The sequence below is a fragment of the Triticum urartu genome, chromosome 5, assembly GCF_003073215.2.
Source record: "Triticum urartu cultivar G1812 chromosome 5, Tu2.1, whole genome shotgun sequence".
Classification (NCBI taxonomy): Eukaryota; Viridiplantae; Streptophyta; class Magnoliopsida; order Poales; family Poaceae; genus Triticum; species Triticum urartu.
This window is the reverse complement of record NC_053026.1, coordinates 359941800-359960227: the sequence shown is the minus strand read 5'-3', so window position 1 is coordinate 359960227 and position 18428 is coordinate 359941800. Positions and strand designations below refer to the sequence as shown.

Sequence of the window (18428 nt, the reverse complement as noted above, 5' to 3'; positions counted from 1 at the left end):
ACCGGGTGCTAAGCTAATGGAATGGGTCATGTCAATCAGATCATTCACCTAATGATGTGATCCCGTTAATCAAATAACAACTCTTTGTCCATGGTTAGGAAACATAACCATCTTTGATTAACGAGCTAGTCAAGTAGAGGCATACTAGTGACACTCTGTTTGTCTATGTATTCACACATGTATTATGTTTCCGGTTAATACAATTCTAGCATGAATAATAAACATTTATCATGAAATAAGGAAATAAATAATAACTTTATTATTGCCTCTAGGGCATATTTCCTTCAATATGTTCATATATGCAAAAGTTAGATTTAAATATTTAGAAACGGATTATCTATATATGTTCTCTAATTTAGTACATTTTAGGTTAGTTTCATTTCTAGAAAAGTTTTATATATTTAGGAGAGGAAAAAGGAAAATAAGAAGAGGAAAAAGGAGAAGAAGAGGAGAGGAAGAAAAGGAAGAGGAGAAGAAGAGGAGAGGAAGAAAATTAAGAGGAGAAGAAGAAAGGAATAGAGAGAAGAAGAAAAAATAGAAATTTTTTCTATTTTTTCTTCTTCTCCTCTATTCCTTTCTTCTTCTCCTCCTCTTTTTTTTCTTCTTTTTTTTTCTTCGATCTTCTCCTCTATTCCTTTCTTCTTCTCCTCTTTTTATTTCTTCTTCGTATTCTTATATTTTATCGGATCTGTCGTCGTCGATATACCCCTCCCGATAACTTCAACACGAGGGGGGGGTCAATATACCCCCTCCCGATAACTTCAACACGAGGGGGGGTCGATATACCCCCTCCCGATAACTTCAACACGAGGGGGGGTCGATATATATACCACCTCCCGATAACTTCAACACGAGTAGGGGTCGATATACCCTAAATAGCAAGTATCGTCGGTGTGAGATACATGTGGCCGTCGGTGTCGGACAGTACATCCACGTCCCACAAGTGACGCGGCCGTCGACCCGCGTCACTTGTGGGACATGGATGTAGTGTCCGACATCGACGGCCACATGTATCTCACACCCACGATACTTGCTATTTAGGGTTTCCTCTTTTTTTTTCTTCCTCTTTTTTTTATCCTTAAAGCGTTGTCGAGGCCACCCCAAACCCTAGAGAAGCAGCGTCGAGGCCACCCCAAACCCTAGAGAAGCAGCGTCGAGGCCACTAATTAATATTAGTTCTACGTTTGCCACTAATATATCCATCTGTCATGTTTGAATAATAATTGCCATGTTGTAAATATTTGTAGAAACTATGGACACCGCCCGAGACGAAGTACAAGAAGAGTTGTTGGGGGACATAATCGCACGAGGAAGTGAGGCCGTCTGCTCGTTGTTTCTCAATGACACCGATGGTCTGGAAGCAGCTGGCTATGATTATGATGGCTCCGGTGACCTAATGCCGGTGCAAGAAGGAGACCGTGAGGACGGCTCCGGTGACCCAATGCCGGTGCAAGAAGGAGACCGTGATGACGTCTCCGGTGACCGAACCGAGTCCGGCCAGGTATATATATTAGTTAAGCTTCTGCTGACTAGCTAATTGATGCATTCATTGTTTTGGTATGTACACATATTAATTAAGTCTTTATTCTTTTTTCTAGACCTCCGGATCGAGCACAACTTCGGTAAAGAGAAGAGGCCCAAAGAAAAAGTTGAGCTCGAATGAAAAGTTTGAGATCATAGCAATCGCGCCCGACGGCCAATCGATTGAACCCCTCCGGACAAAGAGCGCATTTGTTGCTCAGTGCGGGGTTTTGGTTAGGGACAAGATCCCGATCAGCATCCAGCAATGGTTAAAGCCGGCTACAGAAGACCCTGAGGTGTCTTATGTCAATGATATGCAGAAAAAATGATCTTTGGACTGAGCTGAAGTCAAATTTCACCCTACCGCAAGAGGATGATCTGGAGAAGCCAGTTAAAGAGCAATTAATCAAGTATTTTGCTCTTAAGAGGATGGCAAAACTATTCAGGAGGTGGAAGAAAGAGTTGAATAAGTTTGTCGAAAATAAAGAGACACCAGAATTCAAGGGCAGATATGAGAAGATCAGAGATCACTGGCCCGCATTTGTGGCCCACAAGACATCGGAAAAGAGTAAGAAGATGTCGGCGACAAACAAGCAAAATGTTGCGAAGAAGAAGCATCACCATCACACGGGGTCAGGTGGCTACCTCGTAGCCCGGCCTAAGTGGGCCAAGACTGAGAATGATTTGGTTGATAAAGGGATCGAACCAGAGACAATTAACTGGCCAGACCGTTGCCGGACTTGGTTCTTCAGGGCTGGCGGAACCTTGGACCCTGTATCAGGAAAGTGCATTTGGACGAACGATTAAATGGACATACCAGTCAAGAAGCTTCAGCAGTATATCGAAGCAGCGCAGCAAGGGACGTTCGTTCCAGACAGAGAGAACGACGAGCTCACAATGGCCCTCGGGAATCCCGAGCACCCTGGACAGACATGAGGCACGCCAGGCTCCATTCCGTGGAAGGTTGGGTTTCTAGACGCAGGTGGTTACAAATGCCAGGAGAGGAGGAAAAAAGTGCAGCAGACCCAAATGTAGGCGCTGCAAGCAAGGGTACAAGCGATAGAGGAACGAGAAGCAAATCATAGCAAACGAACTGCCGAAGCTTCCCCTGAAGCTACCCCGCCATCTCAGAGGAGAAGCAGCGTGGCTTCCACCGAGCTGCTTTAGCCGGAGCATGTCTTGACGACTCCTGCCAGCTATCCCGTGGATGCTATCACGGAGTCTCAAAATTGCCACCTTATGACGCAATGGATTAATATGAAGGTCAAGGCGGCTGTTGGCTCTGTTTTTCCTACTAAACCCGGCGCAACTTTTCACTGCCGGCCGATTCTAGAAGGATATGCTAGGGTGATGGTGGATGAAATAACGGAGGGATTTGAGGACCTCCAGCTTGACCACCCTACAGGTGAAGGGGAGACTCGGCTGGGTTCTGCTCTGAAGACTCCATGCCTATGGCGGAAGGAGCTCATCAACCTTCCGAACTGGACGCCTCCGCCTCCTCCTCCTCCGGCGAGTCAGGGCACTTCGCCTCCTCCACCGCCTCCTCCTCCGGTGAGTGACGATCAGGGCACTCGGCCGGCTCCTTCTCCGGCGCGTGGAGGCACTTCGCCTCCTTCTCCGCCTGCGCCGGCGCGCCTGAGCAGCTAGCCTCCTCCTTCTCCGCCTCGTCAACAAGGGCGGAAGAGACCTGCCGCCGCTCCGGCTACTCCGGCACGTCGTAGTCCTTCTCCTCCGTCTCGTAAGCAAGTAAAGAAGACAACCGCTCCGTCTGCTCTGCCGGCGTCTAGCAGTACAGCCAGAGGCGGGAGGACATACAGATTCGGTCCTTCTCTGAAGACTCCAGAGAAGTTACCATACGAGAGGACCCTGGAGGAGAACACCGAGATCGCGCGAGAAGAAGTGAGGAACTTCTTTGAAGGGGTGAAAGCAAAGAAACATCCACCTCCGGAGGAGAAGGTAGATCCGATGAAAGCGAAGCGCACTCTGGCTGCCCTGACAAAACCACCCAAGTCTCTGCCGAAAGAAAACTATGAGCGCATTATTGGAAAGGAATTTGCCGAAGTGGAGTGGTCGGGAAGTACTATCAGTGATCAAAGGCTGAAAGAACGACGAGCTGGGAAACAAATTGCCCAGCTCGGCGAACAAGCGAAGCAATCGTGCCCCCCGCTCAAGGTGCCTAGCGACATCGTCACTAATGATCCGAGGATGGTGCCCGGTTATAGCAATCTTGGCGATTACCTGCCCGACGATGTACATTATGATTTCATGGAGGTGCAGATACAAAGATACAAGTACGAGAAGCCTCTCGTCAAAGATGAAAGATCTCTATCAACGATTATGCGAAGATTGCATGATTGGTACTTGAAAATCTGCAGAGAGTCTGGGGGGAGGAGTACTTTGTATGTGAGAGTTAAAAAGGAGCATGAACTCGTTGGAATTGAACTGTTGCCTATTCCATTTGAGGAGTTCTTTCAGTTTTTCAATCAATTGGCCCTCGATAAAGCAACGGTCACCTACTACTGTCATTAAGTCTCTCTATATAGCTCAGCTCTTTCATTGCATGTATTTATAATTATCCTTACTATATTATGCAGATTGAAGATCGCCGAATTGAAGAAAAGACAAGTCGATAATATTGGGTTCATTAACACATATCTCATAGATGCAACTGAGGTTAAATTTCATGCCGCAGATACCGAGGCCAACTTGCTACGATCGTTGGTAATAAATGAAAACAAAGATATAATACTCTTTCCTTACAACTTCAAGTGAGTGTTACTGTCTTGTGCGTATTTGGTTTCCCTTATATATTAGTCAAGGTTATAGTAATGTAATTGATGAGTTATGCATGCGTGTGCAGTTTCCACTATATTCTCCTAGAGATTAAGCTTGAGCAGGGACTAGTAACCGTCTTAGACTCAAGACGAAAAGATCCCCAGGACTATGCGAACATGACTCAAATGCTCGAGAAGTAAGTTAAATCGATCATTATCCACCATATCAGCAACTTTGTTCATTTCCTGATATATCAAGTAATTGTTTTCTTTGTCTGGCAGGGTTTGGAAAAAATTCACCAAAAAAGCTCCAGGACTCCCGAAGAAGCTGCAATTTAGACACCCGAAAGTAAGTACTATAGTAGCATGTTCCGCGCATCTCCTATTGATTCAAGCGCTAGTTTCATCAATACCATTTGGCATTCTTTCTTATCAGTTTGATTGACCTCTATTTCTTGTAAAGTGGTTGCGGCATGAACAAGGGAATGATTTCTGTGGATACTACGTTTGCGAGTCCATCCGCCACACGACCTGTGAGCGGGGCTACTCTGACGAACAATATGAAGTACGTAAATAACAACATTCACAATTTTATTTTATTACCATCATTTGTGTTGAGTTTCATTCATTCATATATATATGTATTGACCCCCTTCTTCAAATTAGATGTTTCGGAAGCGGGATGAACTCGTAGCACCAGCTCGCATGCGAGCAATTCAAGAGGAATTGGCGGCATTCTTTCTTGACCACGTGATCGCTGAAGACGGAGAATACTATGTGGACCATGAGTCTGTATGTTAGGAGATTATATTTGTAAGAGATAATTATTGTATATATGTAGCCGGTAGTGTCGGATAGATATACGAGAACTTGTTGTTCGACCAATCTCTCGGAGAAGGAGAGATGGTCTATATCACTTCTCTTCGTATGCATATATGTTCATGACGATCTTCTATTTCCTTCGTCTGCTTACTAGCTAGCTAGCGTGTCTAGTCCTCTCTATACGTATGTATAGTATGCAACGTCGACCAAGCACGGACATAAGAGAGGACACTTCTCTCTATTAATTATAGCTAGCTAACACAATATATGAAACACCTAAATTAACCCGCCAAAACCCCCAACCCCCCCCCTTTCAAAAAAAAAAACAAAAACCCCAGCCACAGAAATGCTGACGCGTGGATGCCTATTGGTCCCGGTTGGTGCCACCAACCGGGACCAAAGGCCCTCCAGCCTGGGCTCCGTGCACAGGCCACATGGAGGCCCATCTGTCCCGGTTCTGGATTGAACCGGGACTAAAGGGACAGGGAATTAGTACCGACCCTTTAGTCCCGGTTCTGGAACCGGGACAAAAGGCCCTTACGAACTAGGACAATAAGCCCTTTTCTACTAGTGGGGGTAGATCTTGAGATATCTCTGAACCTTCACATACTTGTTCTTTGGCGAATCCATACTCTAGATGCTCTTTAACAGATGCCTAACCGTCTAGAGGATGCACAGTCCTCAAGAGTAATAAACTCAAGTTAGGCTTCCATCAAATTCTTCAATGATGCTCAATCACTTTATGTTCTTAGACTCTGAGTTTTTCCTCACTTAGGATTCTCTAAGATCAGTGTGAAGAATGGATTGCTCAGACAATACTTGTCAATTTCTCACATAGTAGTGACCACTTATGGTTGAGGTAGGGGGTTATTTATAGCCGGGGGTGACAACCCACGGGCTGATATGATGACCGTTAGAGCCGACTCACAATGACAACACGACACATGGATAACGGTCGGTTTACAAATCAAGCGTACGTGGACTCGCTAGCAGGACAAGACATTTGGCTCCTCAGCAAAGACATTTAACTCCGATGTCCCGAGGACATTGATGCTAAATAACTCGCCTCGAAGGAGATTTCAAGGTCTCCTCTCTCAGAGAAATAGGTTGGATTGAGCACACACCGAAGACTTTAATCTAACTTTCACTTAAGCACCCCTTGAAAGTATAATTTGTCCTACGACACAAGTAGAAGCAACAATAGAGAAATTAATAAACAAAAGTCTACACAAAAGCTTCTCAAGCTTCAGAGGACATTCCGAGTTCTTCAATTGTTCCACACAAGGGGTCATAACTCTTGGTTAAACCAAATCCTTAGGGACTTTCACCTCTGTATACTCACAAACACATTAGTCCCTTAAGGCTGGTCATAGTGGAGAGTAACTTAGACAAGTAACATGCATATGTTACTACCTTCATTGTGGGTAGTGTCATATGTGTGGTAACATAAATGTCTTCATTTATTACTTTATAGACTCATTTTGCATTGGGAAGCGCTATGTGATGGTAACATATTAGACCTCTTCCAAAGCAAAGGTGCTTAGATGAGGTGCTAAGTGCATTAAATACCTTAGCAATTCAACTCTTCAATGCAAAAGTGCTTAACTTGTTGTTGCTAAGCACACTTTATTTAATGAGTTACACCTAAAGTTTTTCATGCATTGGTCAAATTGTTTCATTTAAGTGCTTTGCCTAGGTTCTTGCGCTTGGCATTGGTTCTTCCTGGGGTCACCAAAGAACTCTCTCCCCTCCTTAAATGTTGTGCCATGTCATTTTTTTGCTTATGTGGCATGCTTAGCACCTGTCCACGATGGAGCACTGGGAAGGGCCTTATGTTACTCTATTTGACTCTCTTCTCATTAACTACTTGCCACCTCACCATTTTTGCTTATATGACATCTATGTTACTACCTATTTTACTCCCACTATGACCAGCTGGCGAAAGGGGGATGTGCTGCAAGGCGATTAAGTTGGGTAACGCCAGGGTTTTCCCAGTCACGACGTTGTAAAACGACGGCCAGTGAATTGTAATACGACTCACTATAGGGCGAATTCTTTGCATGCTACTAATTTCTTGCTTGGTAATAGCAGATTTAGTCTAATCTTTATGTGACATTCTTGTGTCCCTTGCTCCTTCCAGATATCAGAAATCATCTAAAAAGGCAACTTGGGAGTTTGGATTTTAACCTGGTTGCACTGAGTGAGCACGTTACTGTATTAAGATTGGATGTGGATCATAAGGTCCAGATTCTATCAATCTCACAGGGTCGGATGCCACCAGCCGCCGCTCACAAGCTCAGGCGCAGCTGCCTCAAACTCTTAGGTTCTGTCTGCCGTTGTTGAACTATGTTGTGGTGAACTTGCTTTATAATCTCTTGTGGAAAATTAGGCATGACAATAGGAAACAACCGGTTAATAAAACGATGAAATGGGCAAAGACAAATGAGATTATCACAATCCATAACAATGCCAAACACAGCCTTAGTTAACCGAGAAATATTCGTTCCATATCATGCCCACATTTATTTAGTTTTTTACATTTGCAAATGGAGACAAGTATTTATGGTCTTAACATCATATACGACCATTTCTGTTTTCGTGCTTTTATGCTCTGTATTTCGGAAAACAAATTCTGGATAGAAGCATGATAAGATGGATAAATTCTTCAGCACTGAAGACCTAGAGCACTAATCCACACATGCCTGGCAAAATAATGGAGGTCTAGCACCTAATTAAATAATGGAGGTCCACCCCCGCGTCGCCAACCCTAGGCGACACGGGGGGCGATTCCTCGCCGCCGGCCCTAGGCATCCGCGTCCCTCTCCTCTCTCCTGCTGCCGCCTAAGGCCACGGCGGCGCAGCCTGGCCAGTGACGGCGGCGGCAGGGCCTTTCCCCCTCGCGCGGTGGTGGTGTCCTCCTGGCGGCGGCGGCTCATGGGTCGGCGGTTCACTGGCGGCAAGGCGCAACAGGTGATCGGCGGCGAGTGCGTCGATGGCGACTGCGCATGCGCCCTCTCCGTGGCTGAGGAGCACCTGTGGCGGCGGCCCAGATCGCGGCCCTTGCCTTGCCCAGATGGGTTTCAACGGGCCGGCAGATCTGGAGGTCGGCTACAGGAGGGCGTGCTGGGCCTGGCGACGCCGACCTTGGCATCATGGTGGTGCCGTGGCCGGTCAGGCGGCGGCGGTCTGGATTCTTCGTCCACTCCCCGTCAGAGATGGCTGCGGCCCGTGCACAAGATGCTTGATGGACGACCTTTGAACGGATCCGGGTGAAAACCTGCTTTTGGCTAGAGGTCAAAGCCGACGGTGGCGGCACTATTTGCAGCGTTCCTTTCTTGAAAGCATCACCGAGGAGAAGTTCAAGGCGACCATCTGCTACCTCGGGGGGAAACCCTAGATCTATATATCAGATGACGGCGGTGCTCTTGTGTCGTTTCCCTCTTGGGGGCGTCATTCTTGGAGGTGTACACGGGTTTGAGGGACCAGTGGACGGATTCTTTGGTGGAGCGGTGCGTCATCTCACTCATTGATGGCGGCAGATTTCGGCGGCATGGCGCTGTGGTGACTCGGCGTCCGATGCGCGGAGATGGACTTGCGCAGGAGGGTGTCGCGGTCTGACGTCGTGGTGGCGTCGATGGCAGCTAGACCGTGCAAGGTAGATGCGGTAGTACAACTCTAAAGATGGATTGGTGGCAGGTGGCTGCGGTGGCCTCATACCCCGTTGAGGAGTGCGTCGGACCGGTGGGTGCCCCATACCCGGCATGCGTCCTAGATGGGACCTCAGGTCTTAGATGTTAGGTTTGGCTGCGAGGTATGTTTGGTATTAGGCCCAGACTATCAGTATCCCTTTATCAATTGGATAGGAATAGCGAGAGATGTTGTGTAGACAGTGGCTTTAGTCTTGTTGTTGTATTACTTTGTAATGTCTTGTGTGAACAATTAATAAAGTGGCTGCATGTATCGTCCAGATGCAGAGGCCGGGAGTCTTCCTCCTTTTCAAAAATAATAATAATAATTAAATAACTCAAAATCGACAAGTTGAACACAATCTGTTTTTTACTTGAAACGCCACAAAATTTATGGATCGAACTATAATTGACGCAGAAGAGGGTGTATATGAGAAAAAGAAATTACTCGAGCCAAAAATACACAGTAGTAGAATTTTCAGAAAGTCCCTAAATATTACACATGGAGCCTAACATCCCTTTCCAGTCTGAAGAGATCTCACCAAGTACACCTACTGATACGCTTAACCTGCAGCTAAATGAAACAAACAACACACAAAAACAAAATTAGTGTGTATCCAGATTTTATAACAACTGGCCTACATACTAAGCAGCAGGGACTGTTGTTTGTGCGTTTAAGCTTAAATCAGTAGCATCGATTGTAATTGTCCATAGAAGAATTTTAGTATGAAATCATGAAGAGTTCCATACCTGCCAGTGAAAAATATGAACTCAGGAGAGTAACTAGAAGAGCGGCGATCCTGATCACAATTTGATGCCAGCCGACTCGAAGATCTGCTCAGCCTGGTCCGGGAACACTGTTATGAGCAGCAACAAGGCTGCATACATGCATAAAACGACGATCATGAGCTGATGCACACATTATTATTACTATTATTATTGTTCTTATTCAGAGATAGGGAAAGTTAGCTCGGTCTTACTTATCAAGACAGTCCCAAGAACTATGGAGATCTTCCCCTGGATGGTCACAAGGCCAGCTTTCCCCGCATTCTGCAGCTCGGCTTTGCCGACGGTCTCGAACGTTCCTACGAAACATGACAATTCATTACAGCACAAAGCAGAAGAATTGCAAAACACTCTACACCAACACAAGATTTCTTCAGTAAATTCTAGAGAGGATTTCAGAGCACTGAATACTGATACCTGGTTTCAGTGTCTGAAGGCCTGAGGTGATGCAGGCCAGGTTCTGGAAGCCTTCTCGCTCCAATGCATCTGCAGCCGCTGTGGACCTTCAGCAGATGAACAAAATAAAAAAGGGCCAAGTTAGCTTCTCACGGTGAATTACAAAAAGAAAATTTGTACCAATGCTAATGTTATAGTAATATATTGGTTATGAATTATTAGCAGCCTGATGAAGGGGCTTTAATCAATTTGTTAACTGAAGAATTACCTGAGGCCTTCCTGGCAGACAACCAGCAGCTTGCTCTCCGGCGAGAACTTGCTCCTCACCGTCTTGGTGAAGTCCCGGTTGAGCTTGGTGAAGGACAGGCCGTAGAATAGGCCGGCGAAGTTGTTGTGCGCCTGCCGCTTGATGATCGTTCCTGGCAGAAAACAACACGCGTTGATGAATTTCCTTGAAGAAAAATGCAAGAAGAGAGAGTGTAAGCAAGCTCTGCAGGTACGAGTACCAATGTCGTTGTCTTCGTTCTCGATGTAGAGCGGGACGTGGGCGGAGGCCCTGACGTGCGCCCTCTCGTACTGCCGCCGGTCCCGGACGTCCAGCACCGTGTACCCCTCCTCCGCCACCAGCCGCTTCGCCTCGTCGCCGTCCACGAAGCTCACCTCCGCGCGGACGGCCACGGCGGCGGCGGACCACCTCCTCAGGGACAGCCCGCCGCTGCTCCGCCCGGTGCCGCCATTCCTGAGCCTCACGGCTATCCAAGAACCTCTGCACCACATGGATTTGGTTGCTCAGAGCGAAGCCAGATTAACAATGGAGAAAATGGAGGGGGAAAGCGCATCTTGGCTCACCTTGGGGGAGAGAAGGCAGTAGATAGACCAAGAACTGCCATTTCTGCTTCTTGATTTTCTCTGCTCGTCTCTTTGTTTCAGAAATTTTTGTTCTCTTGGAGAAGAAAGAAGTGGGGTTCTTTGGGGGAGGCAAATGGATTTGCAGCAACAAGAGAGGGGGATATCCAGGGGTCCAATGGGCTCGTGCCACGTCGGATCCACGCTGGAGAGGGAGAGTTTTCATTTGGGGCCCACGATAGCATATGGAGTTTCTCTGCCTGTTTCGTTGATGCCGATTCCTGGAATTTTGGAACATCTGTGCTGGAGTGACACTTACACTCAGCTAGCAGGATTTGTATCACCTCAAAAGAAAAAAAAGCTAGCAGGATTTGTAACCCCTAAAAAAAAAGCTATATGTGGTGAATGAAAACAAACTTTGCTAAAGATGAAGCATTCCATGCATAAAAATATGGTACTCCCCCGATCCAAAATTAATGTCGTTGTTTTAGTTGCATACAAAAAGATGGTATACAAATTTCAGGGCCGAACAACAACAACCCGCCGATCCAACTGATTTTACTCTTCTGCTCTTTGTCATGCTCATATAGCGATATTATACTATTACCTCTGTCCGGAATTAGTTTGAGCAACAAGTAATTCCGGACGAAGGGAGTATCATACAAACAAGTGAGGATTTTTTGGCCACCGAGCTCCTTGGAGCCTGAAATTTTCAAAAAAAATTCAAAATCAACTAGAGTTTTTAAAAACTATTGAAGAATATAACATACATAGTGATGTATACTACCCCCGTCCCAAAATAAATGTTGCTGACTTACAACTTTGTACAGAGGGAGTACATCGGTGTAAAAATGTCACAATGAAATGCATTTTGATGCGAGCTACAAAAAATCCATGTACTTTTAATGTCACGAAGTCATGAGACTGGTCATAGTGAGAGTAAATTAGCTAGTAACATAACCGAAACTACTCTACACACGATTGTGCATGCACGATTTTTGGACGATGCATTCCTTGAACAATGCAGATTCGCAAGACAATACAATCCAATGGATGCTTTTGTCCATCGTGCATCGTGCAGGAAGCATCGTCCGTGTAGCACTGCTTTAACATAACACCAAAGCAAATTTGTTTACTGTAACATAGCGGTTTCTAAAAAAAATGAGTCTACAAGCTAATCAATGAAACCATTTAAGACACTATGCACTATGGGGATGATATAAATTACTCCCTACTACAGCAGATAACACCACAACTCGTTAATAGAAAAAATAAAACAAGAAATCTACATGGCCTCAGTCATCGGGTCACATAACACTCGTGAAAATAAGCATCCACCAAATAAGTGGGGAACAATGTTATATTCAAACATCCCGATTAAAATTTGGGATGACAAGATCGTACTTGAACACTTTCGACCATGAACTTCAGCGATTGCTAAAGCGTGTATGAAATGCCAAAAGTACTTCAAACTTGAATTTACAGATCAGGAGCAACCACCACATGGTACCATATCCTTTACTACCTCTACTATGAACAGACTACATTCAGAGAAACTCCTCTGGTATTGTGCATGCTTAGAACAGAAACATGGAACTGCTTGAGTGAAGTTGTAGATACAGCTGTTCAGGATGATACATTGACTTAGTGGTTCTCAGCTTTTTCTTCCTCCTCAGTAGTTCTCATTCCAGTCACATCCAAGAGTACCGAAGTCAGAGCGAGCGCAGACCCTGACACGAGGAGTGTCCGAAGTCTCCCGGCTGTGCATATACATACAAGGATAAAAATGTTAGACTGGTCAGTAGTATTAGTAAATTTCGACTCCGAACTAACAAATTGAAGAAAGAGTCACGCATAGTAGGGCCATTGTCGTAGTGGAAGATAATAGGAAACATAGGGAAGAGGAGATTTCCTTCCAAGATATGTACTGCATTGGAAGGGGCATCAAAGTGAAACTATGTCAAACCTAACAGTAAATCATCCCCTAATGTTTCATACTGAATCCCTAACTGCATATGCACTGAATACTGAATCCCTAACTATGTCAAAATATGTCAATATCATGATTTTTGCTACTCCTCCAAGATCCTCAACTGAATCCCTAACTGCATACTGAATCCCTAACTATGTCAAAATATGTCAATATCATGATTTTTGCTACTCCTCCAAGATCCTCAACTGAATCCGTAACTGCATACTGAATCCCTAACTATGTCAAAATATGTCAATATCATGATTTTTGCTACTCCTCCAAGATCCTCAACTGAATCCCTAACTGCATATGTTTGCAGAAAAATAGCAGATCTAGTTCTAAACTGACCTTTCCAGCATCATCTTTCTTATAATGTCTAATTTCCAGACATTTTGTTTTGACTTGGACTATCAAAATAATGGAAACGAAAATAAGAAAAACTAAATGTTTAAATAATAAAGCAAAAAATGGACTCTGCCCAACCCAACTGAGGCTAACTCTGCGTACATATTTTGACGACCGCGTCACCAGCGAAAATAGTGGCAACATGTGATTAAATACTGTATGAACCAGTAATACAGGACCGACTGTAAAGTACTAAAGATGGATGCATAATGGAGGAAAAAATCATCACAAATGTTGGTTCCACATTATGATACAAGAGTGAAACATCCAATCAAAGTTTGCAGAGTGGACTCAAGGTATGCCTGGAAAATTCACAATTTTGAATTCCGAAAAAGGAAGCAGATAATCCACAAGGACGGTCATTTAACCGAATTAGAAATTTCAGGCCAAGCATAACAACTAGTATAGATAATTACCTCTGAAACCCATAGTTGCACCCGCAGCAAAACCAGCCACAGCACCATTAATGATGTCCTTCTTCCCCCTGACCCTTTCAAGAGACTGCTCCACGGCTACATATGTAGCTCCAAGAATTGCCAAGGTTCCCGCGTAACTTCGACACACCTTGCCAGTTCTAACCAGCTCAGGATACTTGACATTACTGCCAACCTTAGGTCCATCGTGCAGCATAGAAACCAGCAAGCCCCAAACGCTGCCAGCAGCTAAACCAATGCCCGCACCCTTGCTTGTCTTCAAGATAAGTCCATCATCTACCGGAGCTCTCAAACTGGAACCCTCCATGTTCCTGGTACAAGGAAACTGATAAAAAATCCAGCAGAAGTTAGAGTAATGAATAACGAGAATGGCAATTTACAAGCAACAATAGGTGTACCAAGTCAAGATAATAAAGAATGAGGTCAACAAAACAATGCCATCAACACGAAACAATGTTATATGTGCTACATGATTTCGAACAAATCGAGCAGAGTAAAAAGGACTGGAGGGAGTAGATAAAACAGGATGGACAATCCAAGTTCAGAACTACAATACCGTCATCCGCCGTTTGTCGTCAAACTCATCGTTGCTATATCCGGAGCATACATATATAAGGGAATTTACTAGAGCGTGACGGATCCTACGAGAAGACCGCAATAAGCAAAGCACGGATTCACATGATCGAGCAGATCGCAGCACGCTAACCAAAGCTCTTGATCGCACTACTGCTGCGAGAACCGCCTACCATATGTAGCCAGGAACCAAGAACGAGAATAAAACGAGCATGGGCACGTTCAAATCGATCGCAATCGACAGTGAGAAGATCTTCATGGCCGGACGCCGACGAAACCGGCCGTCACCAAATTGGAGGCGGGAAAACGGCGAAGGAAGAGACCGCCAGCAGCGACAGGGCAAGCGAAGCCTCGATCGGGATCAGAAAAGCGTTCGTGGGGAGTCTCGGAACAAGTTAGGGTAGCGACAAACCAACCTCTTGATTTCTCTCCTCGGTTCGTCCGCTCGCTTTTGCTTCTTCTTCTTCTTCCTGGTGTTGCGGAGGTTTGCCTGCGTCGATAGCGAGAGCGAGAGAGACAACTATTTTCCTTTTTTATGATGAGGGAGGGAAGCGAGGGAGACCGCGTGCGCCGCAAGAAGATTAGCGTCCCTTTATTTAGGCCTACTATAATATCACGTTGCCGCAAAGTAATTGGAGACATGATCTTTTTTTCTGAGAATTACATAATCCTTTTCTTTTGAGTCGGGAGTAATCGGTTTTGACAAAACCCCCGGCCGTAATGGGTCAAGTTAAAGCCCATAGACCTGACTCTTCGTCTGGCCGGGCTTTAAACCTAAAATCCCAAGCCCCAAGCAAGTCTTTTTTTCCCCCTGCGAATCAACATTGTGTTTGGATTGTTAGGAGGACAGTGGTATTCCAGCTCATCAGGGGTCAAATCCCGATGTTCACATTTATTCTGAATTTATTTCAGGATTTTGGATGATACACTTTCAGTGAAAGAAAACGTTTTCGTCGACTACAAGGCGTGTAACACTTGTGTGTTACTTAAGAATAGTTAAAATGCTTTGCTTATCATTTAGAATTAATTTTGCTTAACTATTAATTTTCTAAGAGCTCAAGCATGCTAGTCTTTACCTAATAATAAAGCAAATTGGGTTTCTTTCGTCCGTCATGAAATTTTTCAGAATAGCCCCTCTATTTCAGAGAATTCAACCCGCAATCCTGTTTTAAGGTAAAATGAATCGTTATTTTTGTGTTTTACATAAAAGTTCCTGTCTTTTTCTGAAATCAACCCACCATCCGGATTTAAGTCACACCCGAACCGTACCCCCTGATGTTTTAGCTAATTCCTCCGCGGATCATATTTAAGTCAAACAAATACTTTTTAAAATCACCCATATCTTTTAAATTGTAACTCTGATTTGAACATGTTATATATGAAATTTGATTAGAAAAATATGTAGAATATGAATATGAGATTATTTTTACCTGTTAAGTATTTTTAAATATTATTTTAGAATATATTTGAGTCAAACCAAATGATTTTCTAAATTATCTGTATCTTTTAAACCGTAACTTTGATTTTAACATATTATACATGACATTTTATTAGAAAAATGTGTGTAATCTAAATATGATGTTAATTTTACCTGTTAAATATTTTTAAAATACTGTTATGGAAGCAAACTTATAATTTATAGCGCAAGATTGTTTTTTTTTCATACCGGCGGCCATCCGGATTGCAAATAAACACCCCACTATGACCATATATGAAAAAGAAAACATTGATAACTACACATGCATACCTCTGAAAAATGTCGCAGGGAAAAATAACAAATTTCTCATCGCGAGAGTGAGAGAAAGAGAGCGAGAGAGAGACGTCTTAGGATTAACCATAGTCAACACACGTTTTGTTGTTGTTTTGTGTGAACACCGAGGCCATCGCCGGCGAGAGTGAGAAGGAGGATAAGCGGCAACACAAATATGATGCCTCGCAAAAATAAAGAAGATGGACCTATTGTGGTCTTGAGTGATGGTTGTTGAGTTAAAAAGCATGTGTTATGTTTTCTCTCCCGTTGCAACGCACGGACTTTTTTGCTAGTATTTATAAATAATTTTGGATTGATCAATATCTTGAGACCCGTATGTGCATCCTAATTATTAGTAGATTTTTATTTGCATAAGCTCGCTTAGAACATGGAGTACTATATTTGATGGAGTAGTCCATATACATGTACATGCATCCATCAATACCTGGCATGCACAACATCTATCATGTCTAGCTACTCGATGCACTGCATGCATGTAGCATCCATCTTGTCACCGGTTGTTTTAATGCATGTACAATGCGTGCCGACTAGATCATATTTGTACCAGTGAGCCACATCTTTCCATCATAGGCTAGCTAGGTGTTGTTCTGCACCCTATTACCATATAGCGCGGTAGATATTATCCCATGCGGTGATGATATGGCTTGCTGCATGGCTACGTGCCTTACTCCTTGGACGGTAGGATCTACGTGCCATTTGATTGGTTAGAAACGTATGCATGCATAGCGCCATGGATGAACTCAACTACTCCCTTCGTTCTTAAATATTTGTCTTTCTTGAGATTTCAAATGGTCACCATATACAAATGTATATAGACATATTTTAAAGTGTACATTCACTCATTTTACTCCGTATGGAGTCATCATTTAAAACCTCTAAAAAGACAAATATTTAGGAACGGAGGGAGTAGCTAGTAGATGAACCGAAGGGGCACCGTTTCATCCATATCTACCCTTCGGAGCGTTCGAGAGTTATGACTGCAGCAGTGCGGCGGGCAGGGCAATTAATATGTTCACAAGGCGCTGATTACTTTTGGCCAATATATAAAGCCACCAGGTGCTATAGCGTAGGACCATAGACACAATAGTCAGAGTCACCCGCGGGAAGAAGAAGTTGGAGCTCGCGCTGGTGTGGCTCGTAGCGACCGCGTGGTAGGCGGGTGCTGCTGGTTAGGCAAGTAGCAGTTCCATTGTTCTTACTCTGTTGACGTGGTTAGTCCTGCAACTTGCACTCTGTCTTGTTGATCTAGATATTGTTGCTAGTATCTCTTTGCTAGTCACTTGATACGTCCATTTTGCATCATGCTTTTATATCGATATTTATTGCATTATGGGTTGTTATTACACATTATGTCATAATACTTATGCCTATTCTCTCTTATTTTACAAGGTTTACATGAAGAGGGGGAATGCCGACAGCTGAAATTCTGGGCTGGAAAAGGAGCAAATATTAGAGACCTATTTTGCACATCTCCAAAAGTCCTGAAACTTCACGGGAGCACGTTTTCAGAATAGATAAAAAATATTGAGCGCAAGAAGTACCAGAGGGGGGGCACCCACCAGCCACGAGGTGTGGGGCGCGCCCTGCCTCGTGGGCCCCCTGGTGGCCCTTCGATACCCATCTTCTGCTATAGCAAGTCTTTCGTCAAGGAAAAAATTATAAGCAAGCTTTCGGGAAGAAACTCCGCCGCCACAAGGCGGAACCTTGACGGAACCAATCTAGGGCTCCGGCAGAGCTGTTCTGCCAAGGAAACTTCCCTCCGGGAGAGGGAAATCATCGCCATCGTCATCACCAACGATCCTCTCATCAGAAGGGGGCCAATCTCCATCAACATCTTCACCATCACCATCTCATCTCAAACCCTAGTTCATCTCTTGTCTTCAATCTTTGTATCCAAATCTCAGATTGGTACCTGCGGGTTGCTAGTAGTGTTGATTACTCCTTGTAGTTGATGCTAGTTGGTTTACTTGGTGAAAGATCATATGTTCAGATCCATTATACATATTAATACCCCTCTGATTATGAAAATGAATATGCTTTGTGCATAGTTACGTTTGTTTCTGAGGACATGGGAGAAGTCTTGCTATTAGTAGTCATGTGAATTTGGTATTCGTTCGATATTTTGATGAGATGTATGTTGTCATCCCTTTAGTGGTGTCATGTGAACGTCGACTACATGATATTTCACCATTGTTTGGGCCTAGAGGGAGGCATTGGGAAGTAATAAGTAGATGATGGGTTGCTAGAGTGACAAAAGTTTAAACCCTAATTTATGTGTTGCTTCGTAAGGGGTTGATTTGGATCCATATGTTTCATGCTATGGTTAGATTTACCTTAATACTTCTGTTGTAGTTGCGGATGCTTGCAATGGGGGTTAATCATAAGCCCTGTTCAAGAATTTATCCGATTAACCAGTTAACTTGCCGATTAATCCCTACTCAT

At 44.2% G+C, this 18428-nt stretch overlaps 2 protein-coding genes across 3 annotated transcripts; both read right to left on the bottom strand.

The window, feature by feature from the left end:
* Window positions 1–9155: 9155 nt before the first annotated feature.
* LOC125509008 (rhodanese-like domain-containing protein 9, chloroplastic) lies at window positions 9156–10992 on the bottom strand. Of its 2 annotated transcripts, none has more exons than XM_048673846.1 (7): window positions 10835–10992; window positions 10492–10751; window positions 10254–10404; window positions 10007–10092; window positions 9784–9888; window positions 9554–9681; window positions 9156–9377 (listed from the first exon to the last, which is right to left on the bottom strand). In XM_048673846.1, the coding sequence occupies exons 1-6, from the start codon at window positions 10873–10875 to the stop codon at window positions 9608–9610; spliced, it is 717 nt and encodes a 238-aa protein (XP_048529803.1). In that variant the 5' UTR covers window positions 10876–10992; the 3' UTR covers window positions 9156–9377; window positions 9554–9607. The 2 variants fall into 2 exon arrangements, with proteins under 2 accessions (XP_048529803.1, XP_048529804.1); XM_048673847.1 differs by having other exon boundaries at window positions 9156–9371.
* A 1157-nt stretch (window positions 10993–12149) lies between these two features.
* LOC125555995 (outer envelope pore protein 16-3, chloroplastic/mitochondrial-like) lies at window positions 12150–14763 on the bottom strand. The gene is made up of 3 exons (XM_048718799.1): window positions 14632–14763; window positions 13625–13967; window positions 12150–12591 (listed from the first exon to the last, which is right to left on the bottom strand). Exons 2-3 carry the CDS (start codon window positions 13947–13949, stop codon window positions 12476–12478), a joined length of 441 nt encoding a protein of 146 aa, XP_048574756.1. The 5' UTR covers window positions 13950–13967; window positions 14632–14763; the 3' UTR covers window positions 12150–12475.
* Window positions 14764–18428: the final 3665 nt, after the last annotated feature.

Excerpts from the sequence above, each read along its gene's own strand:
- LOC125509008 (XM_048673846.1), bottom strand. The coding sequence starts at position 10,875 with ATGGCAGTTCTTGGTCTATCTACTGCCTTCTCTCCCCCAAG. Across the intron at positions 10,405-10,491 it reads GAACGAAGACAACGACATTG|GAACGATCATCAAGCGGCAG; the intron begins GTACTCGTACCT and ends GTTTTCTGCCAG. Across the intron at positions 10,093-10,253 it reads GTCTGCCAGGAAGGCCTCAG|GTCCACAGCGGCTGCAGATG; the intron begins GTAATTCTTCAG and ends CATCTGCTGAAG.
- LOC125555995 (XM_048718799.1), bottom strand. The coding sequence starts at position 13,949 with ATGGAGGGTTCCAGTTTGAGAGCTCCGGTAGATGATGGACTTATCTTG. Across the intron at positions 12,592-13,624 it reads TGCAACTATGGGTTTCAGAG|CCGGGAGACTTCGGACACTC; the intron begins GTAATTATCTAT and ends GTATATGCACAG.